The sequence below is a fragment of the Stegodyphus dumicola genome, chromosome 6 (assembly GCF_044657685.1).
Source record: "Stegodyphus dumicola isolate Sdum_Otavi_A_Nest chromosome 6, ASM4465768v1".
NCBI lineage: Eukaryota > Metazoa > Arthropoda > Arachnida > Araneae > Eresidae > Stegodyphus > Stegodyphus dumicola.
In genome coordinates this window covers 146,940,036-146,958,756 of record NC_140773.1, presented here as the reverse complement: position 1 = coordinate 146,958,756, position 18,721 = coordinate 146,940,036, and the positions used below count along the sequence as shown (strand labels likewise).

General features: G+C 28.6%; 2 protein-coding genes across 3 annotated transcripts in view; both read right to left on the bottom strand.

Annotated features, from left to right (window-relative positions):
- The window catches only part of LOC118203868 (cell adhesion molecule Dscam1-like), a 123,114-nt gene extending 109,548 nt beyond the window's left edge, over positions 1 to 13,566 (bottom strand). Inside the window, exons 1-4 of one of the 2 annotated variants that reach the window (XM_085818982.1) lie at positions 13,366 to 13,566; positions 11,998 to 12,279; positions 10,402 to 10,515; positions 8,773 to 8,949 (exon numbers count right to left, since the gene is read on the bottom strand). In XM_085818982.1, coding sequence (XP_085675108.1) covers positions 8,773 to 8,949; positions 10,402 to 10,515; positions 11,998 to 12,279; positions 13,366 to 13,471 — 679 coding nt within the window. In that variant the 5' untranslated portion in view covers positions 13,472 to 13,566. Of the gene's footprint in view, positions 1 to 628; positions 851 to 8,772; positions 8,950 to 10,401; positions 10,516 to 11,997; positions 12,280 to 13,365 lie in introns of those variants that run through there. The other variant, XM_085818987.1, reaches the window with a different exon arrangement.
- LOC146996861 (cell adhesion molecule Dscam2-like) lies at positions 2,134 to 8,748 on the bottom strand. Its single transcript, XM_085817954.1, has 3 exons — positions 7,892 to 8,748; positions 6,293 to 6,574; positions 2,134 to 2,255 (listed from the first exon to the last, which is right to left on the bottom strand). The coding sequence occupies exons 1-3, from the start codon at positions 7,956 to 7,958 to the stop codon at positions 2,134 to 2,136; spliced, it is 471 nt and encodes a 156-aa protein (XP_085674080.1). The 5' UTR covers positions 7,959 to 8,748.
- Positions 13,567 to 18,721: the final 5,155 nt, after the last annotated feature.

Sequence of the window (18,721 nt, the reverse complement as noted above, 5' to 3'; positions counted from 1 at the left end):
TAGAATGTAAAAAATATTTAATTAAAGGTTGAGAAAAATGAGCATTTTGAAGCTCTATATGACAAAGCTTTCATGAAATGCTTTCATTTCAAGATTAAAAGTTTTTTATATCAAGATTACATACTTGAACATTTTAAGAAAATCATTGAAAAATCTTATGTATATTAAAAAACGAGATACTCATTTAATATGAAATAAATGTTTAATTAAAACTGATAGATTTTAAGCTATACAGAGCAGCCTTAACAAATTTTACTAAAAATTATTAGCGTAATTATTCCATTCAACTGCTTTCAACAAGTTATATATAATAGAAGATATTGCTATGATATGCAGTAAATCGATTATTACAGATGGATATGTACAATTACACAGAAATATACAAATGTAACCTTATTAAAGAAATACTTACATGAGCAATCGCAATTATTACATTCATCAGGGAATACCATATTTTTATGCTACAAAAGATATTAATTAACTATATAACATTATTAGTAGTTTGTATTTTAATGTTAAAATAATATAAAAATGAGTCGTTAATTACCTAACAATGCATCAAACCTTTTTACGAAGTGCATTTAGTTTCATATGAAATTTATACGGAAAAGAATGAAATGAAACTCACCTCCTGCATGCACGATACTCGCAGTACAGAAACAGATGAAAGTAATCACCAACAATAATTTCTTCATCTTCTGTGTTGAAAGATATATTGCAACATCAGTTTCTATGTGTAATTAGCTTAAACAGTAAATTAATCATCATTTTATAAGCAAAAATACCAAATCGTTCTAGTCTGATACAAAGAAATGTCCTTAATGATTTAAAATGCACTTAACATTGCTCTTCATACCACTTATGCAATATGGCGTTCATATATTCAAGACTCGATACGGGCACACAGCGCCACATATCGGAGAAAAATAATAAAATTTAACAATAAATTGTCTTCACATAATGTGCCAATATGAATACTTCTTTATTTTTTTCAATATTATTAAATAGATTAATAATAATACTGAAAGTCAAGAAAACTACTTCACAATTAAGCTATGTGAAATAAATTGCGTCAAATAATTAAATACACAAAAAAACAGCCCGACATATATTCAGTACTTTAAACAATGAGTAAAACTAAAGCGTAAGTTTAATGTTATTATGCTTATCGTAAACACTAAATCCGTACACAAAAATTATCAAATAATCATATAAGTTGTCAGAAAGTTAAAACTACAGTAAAAATGAATGAGTTCATGAAACTGTAACTGTAACGAATAATGATTACTTCCTTTTTTATTTGCCTTCACGTGTAATAGTGCGTATTGATTTATAATATAAAACTTTCAACAGCAAAACATCTTTATTATATATTCTGTCATTACTGACATGATTCCTGCTCAGCACATAGGATTAAGACAGAAATACAAAAGGTTTTAAATCTCTCACCTCTTACAGAAATTGATACCGTTTTCTTAAGTGATTTACCCACGCCATTGTCGGCTTCACAAATATAAGTTCCTTTCATTGCCGCTTCTATTTTATTTATCATCAGTGCTCCACTCGGAGATGACCTGATGGCTGAAGTTGGTTCATCAGATATTACGTTATTTAATCCTCCACCTAAACATAGAAACTCTTATTGTAAGAATATCTGAAAAGCTAGTAATGTTTAAAATAACATTCAAAATAAAGAAATACTTATTGAAAACTGTCATTTATATTAACGGGTGTCGCTGGTTCTCATTTCTCACCAAAATTAAATTTCTGTGCATCATTTTAGTAACTTATACGCAAAAAATATGCTTCCTGTTGGTGAGCAATAGATATGAGATTATTTTATAGAGTCAAATGCATTTTTGTTTCAGTTATTCACATCTTACAATGAAATGCTCATTATGCAATAATGAAAGTTGCTTTGCAGCATCATGATTATTCTTTTCGTGAGAAAATATAAAATTTATAAACTGGCATTTCTTTGCTTAGCATTGTACGTAAGGATACTATGTAAAATATAAAAGTTAAGTATGTCAGAAAATCAGAGCAAAATTGAAATATTATGCATTACTGTTCAAACATATTGGGAAAATTAAATTTTTTTTATTTGACTTTACATTTTGTTAAAGGCAAATTTTACTTAACTGATGTCCACTTTATTTTAGGCGCAGGAACTCCAGTAGCAGCACATGGAATGGATACTGTTTCACCTTCTTGCGTTAATACGCTTTGGGGTTCTTCCAGCCATACGGGAGGAACTATGACCAAAAAACACGAAAGATAATTAATGTCTAAAATTTTACAAAATCTTACCCATTATTCACTCATGGCTAAGTATCTTCTAGAAAAATTTTAACTACTTTTGTTTCAAACAAAATTGTTAATAAAAATTATTTTCGTCTTACATATTATTCATTATTTTATTGAAATATATATTATTATTATTATTATTAGATATTAAAATATATACTATTTTTAGAATAATATATATTATTTTGACTGCCTTTTTACATGTAAATAATGTTTAACCAAATAATTTTTTATATTTTTGAGTAAACATCAGATGTTTGAGTTAACCGAAGTTTTGTGATATTTTTAATTAAATTAACTACTTTGTCGAGCACTAATTTAATCAAAAATATTGGTAGAAGCTCTTATTTCAGCTTCTATCAATTCTGTTATGTTTCTGTATTTCCCATATGTGAATACAACTAACTATGGATCAGGTTTTAATGGAATATGTAACAATATAAAGTCGAGCTCACTTGCAATAAAACTGAAAGTAACTAAAAATATTCGATATATCTATATGCGAAGAAACATGGTATATTAGCCAAAGAAAAACAATAAATTTAAATAAAGGAAGCATGCTAATAAGTAATACAAATTTAATCATTAAGAAACTGCTTCATAATGTTAGTTTGCGAAAACTAAAAATGTGAATTGATAAAATATTTGGATTTATTGAAAATTCATTGTATGTGTCAGTTGTTTGGATTTCCAATGGTATTAAGGGCCCACCAGCGGTAGAGCGGTAAAATCGCTGAACACTGGTAGTTCGGTCCGAGGTTCGAATCATGCGAACGGGCTGGCTGCATGGGCGTTTTCGTGGTTTCTCCCATGTGTAACGTGTATACGAGCCAGTTTCCCTTAGAAAGTCCTCCACGAAGGCACCCCTCCCGTTAAGCAGATAGCCCTAGTGTGCTTTGTCGTATTCTCAATACACCAGTGGTATTAAAAAGAATATTAAATATTCTACTTACGCATAATATTGCAACTGTAATACCTCTTAATTTAAAAGTTTTTAAAGATTTCCTAAGCTGTAAATTAAATCTAACAAGCTGTAAATGAAATCATAAGGCTTGAAATATTTTATTTTTTCTACACTGGTATCTTTTTCCCCTTTTCTCTCTCTGAAACGTCAGCATTTTTTGTTTTAGATTTCGTCAGCTATTTCGTATATGTTTTCTACTGCTTCTGGAGTATCTAATTATTGCAATGTACGTTATATCAAAAAGAAATCAATCTTTTTTGCCCTAGATAATTACAAGTTTTTTCATTATCATTTCTTACCTTTATTAGGGACTCTAAAACTAAGATTTGTCTCCCTGTATCCAAGAACACCTATTCTAAAATTTACATATTTCCGGAAAAACCTTTTATTTGAGACAAGACGACATCATTTCTTGCTCCAAACTTACTAAATAAAAAACTTTTGAAACACTTAAACTGTACGTCACTTTCAGATTCTTAACTATGCATTTGATTGACAAGCTGAAAGTTGCTTGAGGAGTTAGTTATCAAATCACGATAGTTATATGTTTTCAAGACAAACTTAGTCGAGTGACATTTACAATTGTCTATAAGACAAATGTGTAACTATTACTGACTCATTTTATGTACCCATTGCGAAAACCTTTCCTCTGCCATGAACTCATATCACAGTATAAAATGCACTCAATTTCTTTGTTTTTAAAGTATTGTGAGTTTTAAAAAGAAAATTTCTTTTTTTTCACATGCTTGCGCTGAATATAGCAATTAATTTAACTTTAGAAGTCTTTCAAAAGACTGCATATTTCTTCTTTAAAAGCCAAAGTTTCCGCTGTCGTAATCAATAAAACTTCTAACTTCATATCCGTAACAAACTTCACAAAGTGAAATAAGACTGCGGCTAGTTTTTAACAAATTATGAATAAGTTCATTGTCCATAACAGTACATTTTCAGCAAATAGACTTAAGAAAATAACATGACATCATTCAGGTGACGTAACCATCGTAATATTGCTTTCACGTAATAAAGCACACAAAATATGTATATTTGGCGACCCTTTCTGCATCACTGTTGCTGAATTCTAAAATATATTACTAATCTTTTATGTCCAACTGTTGCAACTTATTTTCCTCTAGCTCCTTCGAGCCATTCAAAACGACTTCAAGAAGTATATACGTCCATATCAGTGTAAACTTCTCAAACGTTTTTGTCTTGAATTTTCAGTACACAATCCTGAATTTTTGTTTTAAATCCTTCTTGCTTTTCAAAATCTTAGATAAACATTTACTGTTTCAAACACACCATTTTTCGCTGCTTCTGTTTCTCCCTTTAACCAAATTTATGATTCCAGGTTTAAATGGAAGAAACAAAATTTAAGCATCTTTGAAAATTATCTCATATAAATCACTGATCAGCTGCACAGTCTGATAAAAATGTATGCCCTGAAGGTTTTTTGAGAAAATACTTTGCTAGAATAATGGGAGTGTAAGGAGAAAAGCGAAGGTTTAAGTAACCTAAGGAAACTACATTCGATTCGGAAGATTGTAAGCTGGGCAAAAGTGAGCTAGGCTCTGCGCGGAAAAAATACATTTTTTTAATCATCGCTATTTCAAGCTTCAGAAAATGTTACATGAAAGTAACGTTGCTTTTGCTGCAAAATTTAACAAAGGCTTCGATTCACATAATCGCCACAAAACTTCTTACTCGCTAATAAACAATCAAAATAAGAAAAGTGAATATTACGAAGCTCAAGGTACATGCAAAATCTTCATTATATGCAAAACTTCAATACATAACGTATTTATAAGTATTCTCTGCTGAACAAAATTGTACTTTTTTCTATTTCGTTTTTATGAAATGCCTAACTTATTACATTTTTCAATAAGGGAAAAAAAGTTGGAAGAAAATTTTGGCTTTGAGATGGCTTCGAGGAGGATTTTGGCAAAGAGAAGTGAAAAGAGAAATCATCAGTTTGTATTTTGCTTATGCAACAATCTCAGAATAAAACAAGCATGTTTTGGTTGCTTGGAGAAGATATAAAAATTTGTGTAAATTATATAAAATATACCAATCTAAGAGTCAAACATACTGTCATTTCATGTATCCATAAAAGAAGACAATTTTTGATTCCTGAGTTTGGAGCAGTCTGTATTTGAAATTTAGAAAGCCACAATAAATAGTGATATTCCATTTGATGATCTTGGCACGCTTCCTTCCGAATCGTAAACTCTAACATTTCCCAATATTTTAAAATTAGAGTTTAAAAGAAGATAAAAAAAGAAACCTATATACACATATAAAGCAGAATCTACATTTGCTGAACTGTGAACAATTTGAATAAGTCATTTTCTATTCCTTCTATTTTTTTAAGTTTAACCAATCCCATGATTAGTCCTAAACAACAATTAAATGATTAATAAAGAGACCATTTAGTTTGTTTTTTAAATATATCTAGAAAATAACACTCTAATTACAAACTAGCCGAACTCGAGTATCGTAATTAAAGTCATAAAATACCAAACTATACAGTTCAAGAAAACATTTATATTTTTAATACTTAAATAACATTTAAGTTTGCTTTCATTACATATCCTTTCAAATTTAAACTATTATTTAGGGAGTAAATCCAGCATACAGATGTCTAATAGCATCTTAATGTTTATGTACTCCATCACTAGCAGAGTTTTCCAAGCTTTTAAAGGCTCAGTATCGAATTTGTATTCGGACCATTTTCTAGTTTTGATACTGCGGTCCTAGCGAAGCCGTCTGCTGCTAACTGGGATTTCCTGTTCGTGTTTACGAATAACGTGACAAACGACTAATTAAAATCTTGGGAAAGAATCACAGCAAAATCAAAGCAGACAATACCAAACCGGTAATGCACCCGTGAGTCGCCTAAAATATATCCTTAAATTAAATTGTGTTATATCAAAATTAGGTTTTTATCTCAAAGAATGTGAAGGCAGTTTAACTTGGGGAGCACCCGCGTGCTTAGAGTAAGAATTCATTAAATTTTTCACTCACCTGTGACAGTTAGTACAGCTGTAAATCGATCACTACCATACGCGTTCTTTACAATGCAAGTGTAATTTCCTGAACTTTGTGCAGTTACTGATTCAATGACTAATATAGAAGAATCTGGAACAGATTGTATTTTTAGATAAGATGATTCAGAAATCTTTTCTCCGTCTTTCTTCCATTCAAACTCCAAAGGTCTGTCTCCTGATCTTATGGTGCAAATTGTACTAGCTCTTTCTCCTTCTCTAAGGGCATCTGGTAATATAAATGGAGATACTACGGGAGATTCTGTATGGCAAAACAAAAACACATAATTTAATTCAGGGTAATCCCCAACATACTCAATAACAATTTTAAACATAGGAAGAAAGAACAAATACTGCCTATCTATCTACCTATATCTATTCGCATATAGATACCTCATTTAATTTGATATTCGCTAACTGATTTTTTTTCCTGCTAAGTTGGTTAAGCGAATATCATATAAATGTTTTCTTATTAATCTAACTTAATTTAACTTTTGGCATTAAAGTGGCTAATACATAGTCTTTTCCTTTGTCAGCATCGGTACATTATGTTATGTTACAACAAATTTACGCGACCAGAGAAGTATTGCATTCCACAAGGCATAGATCTTTAAGCAACCATGCGCAGCTTAGCCAACTGCAATTTCTCAGCATTTTAATTCGCTGGGAAATAAGATCTTTCATTTAAATTTTACTTTAAAACAGAACATTACTTAATTATATTAACAATTTAAAACTAACATATGTATTTTTCCGTAATTTATATCTTTATGTTATTCTAAATATTATTGGAATATCCGTTAACGTAATAGGATTTTTCTGCGTATAACTGATGTGTAACGAATTCAATAAAAAATTTAATTATTAATCATTCCAAGAGTCTGCTAACCCATTTCGTATGACTACATTCTTTTCTTTTCTTAGTGTTAATTTTTCAATAGTTACAAGACTTACAGTAGCATTAAATTCGTGCAATTTTAATGCAGTTGACAAAAAATATAAAATACATCACTGTTAAAAAATATACAAATAGCGTTAAGATAAATATGACGGGTATATTCTCTAAAATTCAGTAACATAATATTAATTTAACTAATATATTGATCTTTTTCGACTAATCAACATTTAAAAATGTTCCAATCATTTTAAAAGAGAGAAAATATTTTAACATTCTTCTCAGAAAAACCTCAATATTCTTCATCAGTAAATCAGTTTCACCTTTCCTCCTGTTTCTGTCGTACAAATTTAAGATTAATTTAAAGTTAATTTAAAATAATTACAGGTATGTTAAAATACCTTCGAAAACAGAGAAAGGAAATTTCTGAAAATTTTTCATAAATTTAAATAGTTCTTGGACTAACAGATTTTAAATAATTTCTGTATTTCTTATATTCAAATAATTCGGTAAATATTAAAAGCAAATAAGCAAATATTTTGAGATCTTCCTTAAGGAATCCATTACATTCTCATGGTAACTTTTGAAATACAGTGTAAATTACAATATGGTACTTATTAAATCCAAACATACAACATAGACGTTATAAACTGAAAGTATGATAACGTAAATCGCCTCACTTACCTCCAGCATAGGTTATCGAAAACCAAGTCCACAAAGCAACAAAATTTAGAATTCCTGATGGAAGCATCTCATACGTTCTTCTGTACAGTATGGGTCAGGTGCTCAAAATTTAACTCAAATTTTAAAAAAGACAAAATAAATTATACTTTGATACCATGTAATAAAGCAGAACTACAGTGAAATAAATATAATTTTTAGCAGCACACAATATGGCGGTAGCCTTTTGCTGAAATTCTCTATATGATGCCTGAGCATACAGCGCCACATATCGGAGAAAATGTTAGTATAATTTTTATTTACATTAAAGCAATGTAATATAAGATTTACATAAACTTATAAACAGATACATTTGTTCAGTATTCAATTGCACATGTAATGCTTATTCGTGAAGTATATTATTCTGAAGTAAACTGTTTTTTTAACCTTACGCTTCAAGATTAAATCACAGAATTAAGGAAAAATGACAAAAATATTTTTAATTCCCTTAATTCTTGATAGCTGACGGAGAAATTATACAGCTTACATAATGAAAATGTTACATAATATTTTCAAAGACATAAATTGTAAAGTGTTTCCGTAAAGGAAGAATTTTACTGCAGCTTTAATAGAACTGTAAATTGGTAAAACTATTTCCATTTCTTCTCATAAAAGAATTATATAAAACGACCTGAATAAGTTTGCAGCATTTTTTAGTATATATTTCAGAACATTAGGGTATTTAAAAGAAAATGCTTAGCAAATTATTTCCGTACATTTTGTAAATTCTTATAGTTATTCCCTTTAGCATGTATTGCAGTAAATAGTGAAAACTCACTTGCTTAGCACATCTCATGTTTAATAAACAAATTAAAATTCAATGCAGTCATACATTAGGAACTTACTTCGAACAGTAATGTATACTGTTTTTGAAAGTGGTGCACCAAAATCATTATCTGCAGTGCAAGTATAACTTCCTTCCATGGAAGCTTCCACCTTACTAAGTAACAATGTACCATTAAGGAGCGACTTGATATTTGAGCTAATATCATCTGATAAAATTTCTTCCATTCCTTTTTCCCCTGAGAATTAAAAACAATTCTTTTAAATTAGGAAATATCTGTAATAACCTTGTTAAGATATTTTAATTTAAGTACTAAAATTTATTAATATATTTTCAATTTTGTTGCGATAAAATAATACAAATATCTTACATATAAATTTAATTCAACTACTATTATTTATGCAGTAACAAATTTACGTGCACAATGATTAATTTACGTACGTGCCAGTATTAAAACCTCGCAAAACTCGCAAAAAGAAAAAAAAAATCTGAAATGTTTCAGATTTTAAATTACGTCCAAAGGGGCATTTTTAACATTTTGTGTGTTACCTTTCTTTATTAAATATCATGTTCCTCGCACTTAAACCATAAGATCCAGTGCAACAGCAATATCGCAAAATAGTTTTAAAACGAGCATATCTTTAGAATTTCCGATACAGAGACTCACGCGCTGGAGATAAAAATGTTTTTTCTGCACAACGTTGCCATTGCTCGCTTTGAAATCCTTGAGTTTGTTAATCAAAAATTCGTCAAAGTTTTAAAAAATAGGAAATCGATCATAAAACAAATTTCAAATTTCAAATTTGGTCTTCCACATGCTCATATTCGTTGGAGGATTACGTTATTCAAAATTCGATGACTCTATGTACCGTTGTTTTATCACAATGCGAGAAATATACATACATTTATGCAGATTTTTCATTATTTAATTTCTTCAAATATAATGCAGGACTCTAACATTTTGTGGCAACAGTTTGAAAAGTGAACCGACATTTATGAGTCCGACGCAAAATGCCAAAACAAAACTAATAGTCCTTCGGGATTCAAATCCCTTTGGACTAAAAAAAGGTTATTTGAAAAAAATTTATTCGTATCGTGTAAATAGCGACAGTGCTAACTCTTATGGTATGGTAGTCGAATGCAGTCCAAGAAGGCTAAATAAATTATCAAACACAAATTCATATTATTCTTTTAATAAACTGCTTGTTACACATATAAATTAAAATATTGATCGAGGATATATCTTTTTAAAACGACTTATGGATTACTTTAATATATCATTTTGCTTTTGACGGTTACTTAGGGTTTCTTCCGAATGTCTTCACTGTTACTCCACTTTACTTCACAGCACATGGATGTAATTTATATTCTCAAACTAAACAGGTTCTGTGCTAAACTGTGTTAGAAAACCTATATTGTATATTTTTCCTTACAGAACTTTCAAATGATATTCTAGCTCTTGTACTTCTCTACTACATTGCGATTTTGTGCTCACCGCTAACGCAGCCTTGTTTGATATGTAAAAACGCTTTCATTTCTTCACAAATAACATTCTTTGAAAACCTGTGTAAACATTTCAATCACTGTGATGTATTATTTATATAAAAGAAATGTTCTGTGAAATACACAGCAAAAGTTTTAAGAATAAAACTAGTAGGAGTAAGTTTACATTTATGACAATATTCATTACCTTTCATCCATTTCATTGAAGGTGTAGGCACGCCAGTAGCTTCGCAATGAATAATTTCGCTTTCACCTTGCATGGTGCTCAGATCGTATGGCTCTTTTTTCCATACAGGAGGAGCTAAAAGATATTGAAAAAAAATAAAATGCATAAAATTTAATTCACTTAAATTGATTAAAAGAACAAAATCTCTATCATGTTTTTTAAACTTGTTACCATCAATCTCTTCTTTTTTTCCCACAAAAAGAGACACACTTTGACGCTTTGTAACTTAAAAATATAAAGTATTATTACAAGACTAAAACGATTCTTTAGGGAAAGCAGAGCGTATGGTTTTTTAGAACAAAAACTTCAGAAAATTCTAAATGCATTCATTGAAAGATTGATCCTTTCCTCGACTTTATCCAGTATTTTTTTAAGTTTTTTTGAAGTAATATCCCAATACTTTTTTAAGTAAAGCATACTAATGTTTTATAACGTTTTGTTGCTGATCATATTACTGTAAATACAATAAGACATCACGGCATGAATTCCAAGTGGTTTAATCAATTTAATCACTTCGGTACATTTGACCAAGTCCAGCGTTTAAAAGATCGACAAAAGTTAAGGTAATTGTAATACTCCCAGTCAAAAGATCAATCGTAATTTTAAAGTATTATAAATAAATTAAACAAACGTTTACATTGCAGGTATGAGAACTGCAATTTCTGATATCAGTTTTAATATACAGAATAATTTAGATAATTTAAATTTTTATTTTTAATTTTGTTGCTTATACATGGTTATTCTTTGCCATTAAATGTACATTAATCAAAACAGTAATCTCAGATTATTTTGAGAATTGATAGAACTCTTTTGTTGTTAATTTTTATATTTCTCAGTTTTAAGATTCATATAGATAATTTCATTCGCACAGGCTAATTCTTTTAAATTGCATTACGTGTAACTGTTTACAGTTAATATCATACTAAATATTTACCGTTTTATCATAATTTTGTTAAAGGAGGTTGTTTCAATTTTTTTAATTAGCATACATTATTCATGTCATAAAATAAAATGGAAATATCTACGTATTTTAATAGAGCAACTTAACCATTTAAATAGTGGCGATTTCAGATATTTTGAACTATTCTTTTCGAAAAGAAGTTGATTTAAATTATAAGTTTGCTTAAGTAATTATATGAATAATTTAGCTTTAAAAACTATTGTATCAATATGCTAAAATTTTCATCTTAATCTCTAGTTCCAGGGAATTTAATGATTATTAGAAAGCAAGATATCTTTGTTGCGAATTAAGAATCATAAAATGCAAATATTATACAACATATTCTGTTATGTAATCTGTAAAGTCTTATACACATACCGCATTTAGTCAAAAGGTGAAAGAGAATCATCTGAAAGAGATTTTCAGTCTCTAAATTAGAATTTTTAATCCAATAACCATCAAAAGGCAGAAAAATTAAAAGAGTGTGTTCTAAACTTGGCATTTTTACATAAATACTAGAAATACTTTATCTGCAATTATTATTACTTTAACGCTTTTAATTATGTCATTCTGAAACAGATTTACGAAATCAAAAGTATTTAAATCTTAGAACTTACAAGTAACTGCCACAGCTGCTGTATACCGATCACTTCCAAAAGCATTTTTTACAATACAAGTATAATTTCCAGAACTTTTTGGCGTAACGGAAGGAATAACTAGTAAAGAAGAGTCCATGAGAGATTGGATTTTAAGGTTTGGAAATTCCTCAGCGTCTTGTCCATCTTTCAACCACTTGAATTCCAACGGAGTATCCCCTGATCTGATAGTACATGCCGCACTTCCTCGCTCTCCTTCTTTCAAGGCCGCAGGAAAACTAAATGCAGCAACCATTGGTGGGTCTATAGTAAAATATAGCATAACAAGCAAATTAAATGAATTCTTAATAAAACTACCAGTGAAAAATCTTGGAAAATGATACGTTATTTTTCTTCGTTTTCGTTATAAACATGTTTCATTATAAGAATTTCAAATTCAAGAATACTTTGGTGAATGTGCTTTTGCTTTACATAAGGTATGAGCATTGTTCCGAATGCTTTTAAAACTTCAGAGTGCAAAATAAAATGTAAGTAGCATAGTATTACTATTTTCAATCCTATAAATATAAGAATAATGATGCGCTTGAATAACCTAATTGAAATTTTCGTTTTAAATTTGCACAATTTCCTTATATTGAAAATTTCAAATTTCAAACTTTAAATCGTAGTGTCTAAGAAAATTGAACGACGCAATGAACATTTGTTACATTAATTTCAGGAACACATTAATTGATTTGTGAAATCATTATAAGGTTTTGAAATCCTCTAGAAAAGACTCCGGTACCTGAATATTTGAGAATATATATATATATATATATATGTAAACTTATATATATGTAGTATATAAGAAATAATATAAATAATATGTATATAAAATAATATATATATTTAAGAAAAGTAAGTAAATATACAAATTTAGCTAATTAAGGCTCTTTATGTACAGGTCTTTATGACAGATCCAAAACCCCGAGCCTATCAGAGGGTTAAGAAATAAGATAATCATACAGAAAGCAAGATATTGGATTCACGTGATAATAGTAAGTAACTATGAGAGCAATGAACGTTTTCTACATGCACATTTAGATCGCATAAACTTGTTCTTGTTGGATGGAAATTACGGTTTAGCAGATTCTAATGTTAATTTAGCAAATAGTACAAGATCTCGAATTTTATTAAATTTATTTGTATTAGTTTTTATTAATAAATAAATAAAAACTAATACAAATAAGCAAAACGGAAAAATTAATCAAGTGTAGTTATTTTTTTTAATTAAACATATTTAAAAAATTAATTAATACTTTTTTCAAGTAATAAAACATAAAAAAATTACTTTTAGTCAAAAACATTTGAAAAGAAGGCAATTTTAAACTCTTGTTGGTACGCACTTACCACCGCTTTCCGATACATTGAAAACAGACGCTATTAAAATAACTTCAATAACTGTAGTGAAATTCTTAATCCCTGAACAGCATGTTCTTCTTCGAATGAGCTTCATGTGTACGCATTTGAATTTTCCTGGTCTGTTGCTAGGTGCAGCTCAAAACAATCACTATATATAAAGAAAACGAAAGGTTTTAATGCAATAAAACATGGCGATCAAAATACAGCATCCAAATGAGACGGACGAGCTTACAGCGCCACATATCGGAGAAAGTAATAAAAAATTTATAATTAAAAAACATATGAATTCGAACTATTTTAATTATATGTGTAGCTAAATTATTCTAAAGTGAGAGTATTGCAAAATTAGACTTTTTATTGGTGCATTACATAGAAATACTCTTTCTGCGTTATATTTGAAACATGATTAAGACATCAAAACTTTTATGAATTCTAAAGCAGGAAAACAATGTAATCAAAAATGTCTTTTCAATTCTATAATTTCAATAGTATTTAATCGAAATTCGAGAAAGTATCTTCTTCAAGCAGGTCTAAATAATAGGATTTATTTTTTTTAATTTAACTGACTATTTATCATTAAACCCTAATATTTTAACTGATGTATTTGAAAACATCAATTATTTAAAATCAATGATAATTCCCTCTTGCAAATTTACAAAATATTTATAATTGCTACCAAAGCAATAATAGTATCTAGAACGCCAAATTACAACGTGCAAGTAACACAGTTATACAGAAAATATAGTTTCAGAGAGAGAGACGAAATATTTTGAGCTCATTTTGCAGTATTCATGGCTTGTTCCTTATCAACAGTTTATGCTATTACAAATATCATTCTCAGTACTCTAGTATACTACAATCAAGACGCACTTCATTACGAGATTTATGCCATGTCCATCATTCATACCATAATGCTACCTTTGAACGCTGTCAAAATCAGCAAAAAATATATAATTATTACTATGCTACGAATAATAAAAATTAGTATGCTTTAACCAAAGGGCTTATTAGAATTAAAAAGAAATCCTCATTTCAGGTATTTATTCTGCCAATAAAATTATGTGATTCAGTTTATTCTGAACATGGTTTAAAAATGGAAATTTTTGGTGATTCTATCACTGCATAACGGAAAGAAGATTTTAAAAAATATGTGAATTAGCTTTAAGATTACTTATATAAACAATTAAAACAAAATAGATCTTAAATATTAGAAAAGAAAGAAATAATGTAATAAGCTTAGAAAAACTGCGTTAAATTGAGCAACATATGATAAATAAAGAAAAACTCAATAGTCAGATGATCACCTACACATGCATAATTATTTATTTTACTCTTCATTTTGGATATAACACAGGTAGTGAAAAAACGGATTTCTATCCCATAAACATCCCAAAATATTCCTCCCTGACCCACTGATGTGCTTTAAATGACTGAAAGATACTCTTTGCAAATTATCGTTTCAACTAATAGTCCCTGAAATACGTACTGAGAGCCATACGCTCTAACTACGTTTTTACTATCTTTTCAGACTAAGAGAACGATATATAATTACATCATTAGAATAACTAGACATGTTCTGTAATCATAACTCATTTCTTATATTTTTGCAACTAATTCTGCATTATTTACATCTGTTTGTATAATAAAACATTCGTTTTACTCATTTCGTAAAATATTACTGTTATATATAGATATAGATAGATAAATAGATGCCAGAAAATAGAATGATATTATTAATACTATACTGATGGGAATGATGATGTATGTATATGTACATATACATAAGAATTCATATCTATTTCTGTTCGAAAATTCATAAAAGACAAATTTTCTTATGCACAATAGAAGTGTTAAAATAACATTTAATTCAAATTAATCATGCTACCAAATTCCTGTTAAAAACAAACTTATTTCTCAAATGTTATTTTTTGCGTATTGTTAATTAAATCGCTAAAATATAAAAAATAAATTTAACATTAAAAGCATAATTACATTTACTCACCTGTCACAGATAATATCTTAGGATCCGCAATCTGTCATCTAATTATATAATCCTTAGTGAAGCATATGTAATAATTAAAGAATAAAAATAAGTTTTAATTAGCATATATCGACAGATTTGAATACCACATGAGGTTTAATATCCATGACATGTATATAGTTATACACCCACATATATTAATAAGCATTATAGTCATGGTAAAAAAAGGGAAACCTGTAATACAAATATTAAGGTAATTTAAAATAAATATTAAAATTTTGATAACACGGTCCCCCACATTGAGCGTGCTTGGTCATGAGCTTGCTTAGCTAATTTGAATCAAAAACTTTTACCTGTCTAACTTACCACTAACTGATATAAAGATAATTTTCTTCAGTGGTGCACCAAAATTGTTATCAGCTACACATGTGTAAGAACCTTTCATAGAAGAATCCACCTTATTTAACACCAAAGAGCCGTTCTTCGAAACATAAACCATTTGATTAGAGTCTTCTGATATTTCTGTTTCCATTTGTTCACCTGAAATATTATACCAAATAGCAGTGGAAACCACACATTTCTCTCTAATACTTCTAATTAATATTATTCAGACCAATTTGATTTCTATGTTTACAAAATTATAGACAATACTAAATCATCAACTCGGCACAATGATAAGGTCAGAAAATTTATTCAGATTTCAAAATAAGAAAATGTAACCGTGCATAGTCACACTGAATGCTTCCAGTTTGTCGTAAAATAAGAATCGCATATCTTAACTATTTCAAAAGTACTAATGTTCCCTAAATTTTTATCGAAATTATCATTTACACGATTTTGAACCATTCAGTGTCTAAGCGAATGTTCAATGGTCCTTCAATGTCTAAGCGTTTCAATGTCCAAGCGAATGTTTTCTTTAGCACCAGACATGTTATTTATTTCATTTTCATAAATATTTAGCTTTTTGAAAACATAATCTTTGATTTATATATATATATATACGTATAACTCATGTATAATATATATATATTATTTTCTAAAGTTAATAGATATTAAGTAAACGATTTCTTCATTATCCAAACAACCGATTTAAAAATCATACATCTTTCTTATTTAATATCTCTGTTATATAGAAGACATTTAAATTTGAGAGCTAAAACTATTTTCTATATTTTAAATAACACTAATTCTATTAAATACAGTCAACTTCAGAAGCCGTTAAATATGTAGCAGATAAATATATATGATGTTAGGAGATTTTACGTAACTTATGCTCCGTTTTAGATTTTATTCCATATTTACTGACATGATTAAAATTAATATTCATATTAATTTATACATTATTTCCATCTGGAATCCTGCATCCTGACTTCTTTTACTTATTTACTATGTTACACATATTCCCGTTTTATAGCTTATGTTGTAATTTATAGCACTTGTCATTGTTAAATACAATGATGTTAGCTTGATGTTAGCTAGAATCCTAAATTCCTTTTTGCTTACTTACTCTTTGGTCATCTTCAACGTTATTTTATGGATGTATAGATTTTCATCTATTTAATTTGAAGTTCATAATCTTGATTAAAGAAAAAGGAAGGGAAAATAAAAATTTTCATCTTAAAGCATCCATCTAATAATACGTTATATTCACTGAACATTAATTTTCATGTTTTTTCAGTCCTTAAATTTATTAAAGATCTAAACCATAGAATACAATACACACATTTCGTTAGTCATAATCGTTAGTCATTTCGTTAGTCATTTGAAGTTCATAATCTTGATTAAAGAAAAAGGAAGGGAAAATAAAAATTTTCATCTTAAAGCATCCATCTAATAATACGTTATATTCCCTGAACATTAATTTTCATGTTTTTTCAGTCCTTAAATTTATTAAAGATCTAAACCATAGAATACAATACACACATTTCGTTAGCCTAAAAATGTAATTCTTAAAATAACTAAATTCATGAATTTCGACCATTCACATACTTGCCACGTCATTCAAATAATCGTATATAATTGCATGAACGAAACTTTCAAAAGCTTAATCCTTGAAAACTAAAAAATGTGAATTTAAAAATAAGGTCATTTCCTCAAACAATATCATAAGAAGTCGAATACATTTCCTCATTCATGTATTATTAAAAGACATTGCATTTTATCACAAACTGAATTAAAATACATTGAATTTTAAGTCCAACAAAACCAAATTCAGTCAAAACTATCGAACAAAATACAAGCAACAGTTATTCTTTATGCTCAATTTTCAAAGCCTTAACAATTATTTGAAACTCAGATTGTTTGAAACTTAGATTATTTGATACTTAGAATGTTTGAAACTCAAGTTATCTGAAATTGAAACTTCAGATTATTTTGAAATTGAAAATTAGTTTATTTGAAAATATAGTAGTCTCATTTGCAATTTTGGTTTCATACTTTTACAATATATGTCAATTCTCTGCATTTATTTCTATATAATTTACCATCAACTTTAAAATATGTACATTATTTTATGTAGACGTTTTCGTCAGAAGGCATAGATTAAGCGAATTCTTAACCCATGATTCTAGAATAAATAATTTTCCTTGATTCTGGAAATTAATTTATAAAGCAGGAATAATTTATCAATGTACGAATGAACTTAAAACTTTGTCTTCTTTAATAAATTTTAGTTTGAAAAATCGTACGAGGAATATCCGTCTAATTAAAAGACGACTTTCGTGGAAGACTGCGTTAAGGAAAATTGATTTGGATTTATATTACACACATTTCTTTCATGGAGAAATATGTGAAATTGCCCATGCAGCCAACCAAATCGTTGACATTTTTACCCACGTGGGCAGTGTCAGACTCCTCATTTTAGAAATTAACATTATTTTATTAAGAAAATACTTCTGCAAAATTTATTATCATACACAGTTACACATATTTCATTTTTGCGGTATTTACAATATTTTTTAGTATCCGATTAAAATAAAGTTAAGAACATAAAAGGAAAACTAACCAAATTTCCATTTTATTTTTGGAGATGGCACTCCTGTTGCTTTACATGGCACAGATTCTGTCTTCCCTTCTTGAGTCTGTATATCAAACGGTTGAATCACCCATTTTGGAGGAGCTGAAAGAGATAATTAGAGTGTTTAACTTTACGATATATTCCCATATGCATATATAAATTACTAAGACCTTAATTATACGTTAACAGAGTGCGTTAGTTTGGAAAAGAATGATGCTAAATAAAAATAATGGAATATTGTAATATAATATAACAGGGTTCCTATTTATTGAAAATAACTTCTAGAATCTATGAATTGCTTTTCACGATCACGAATATACACTGATTACCGTAAATTAAGGAAAAAT

Excerpts from the sequence above, each read along its gene's own strand:
- LOC146996861 (XM_085817954.1), bottom strand. The coding sequence starts at position 7,958 with ATGCTTCCATCAGGAATTCTAAATTTTGTTGCTTTGTGGACTTGGTTT. Across the intron at positions 6,575-7,891 it reads TTCGATAACCTATGCTGGAG|AATCTCCCGTAGTATCTCCA; the intron begins GTAAGTGAGGCG and ends TTTGCCATACAG. Across the intron at positions 2,256-6,292 it reads AGCTGTACTAACTGTCACAG|TTCCTCCCGTATGGCTGGAA; the intron begins GTGAGTGAAAAA and ends TTTTGGTCATAG.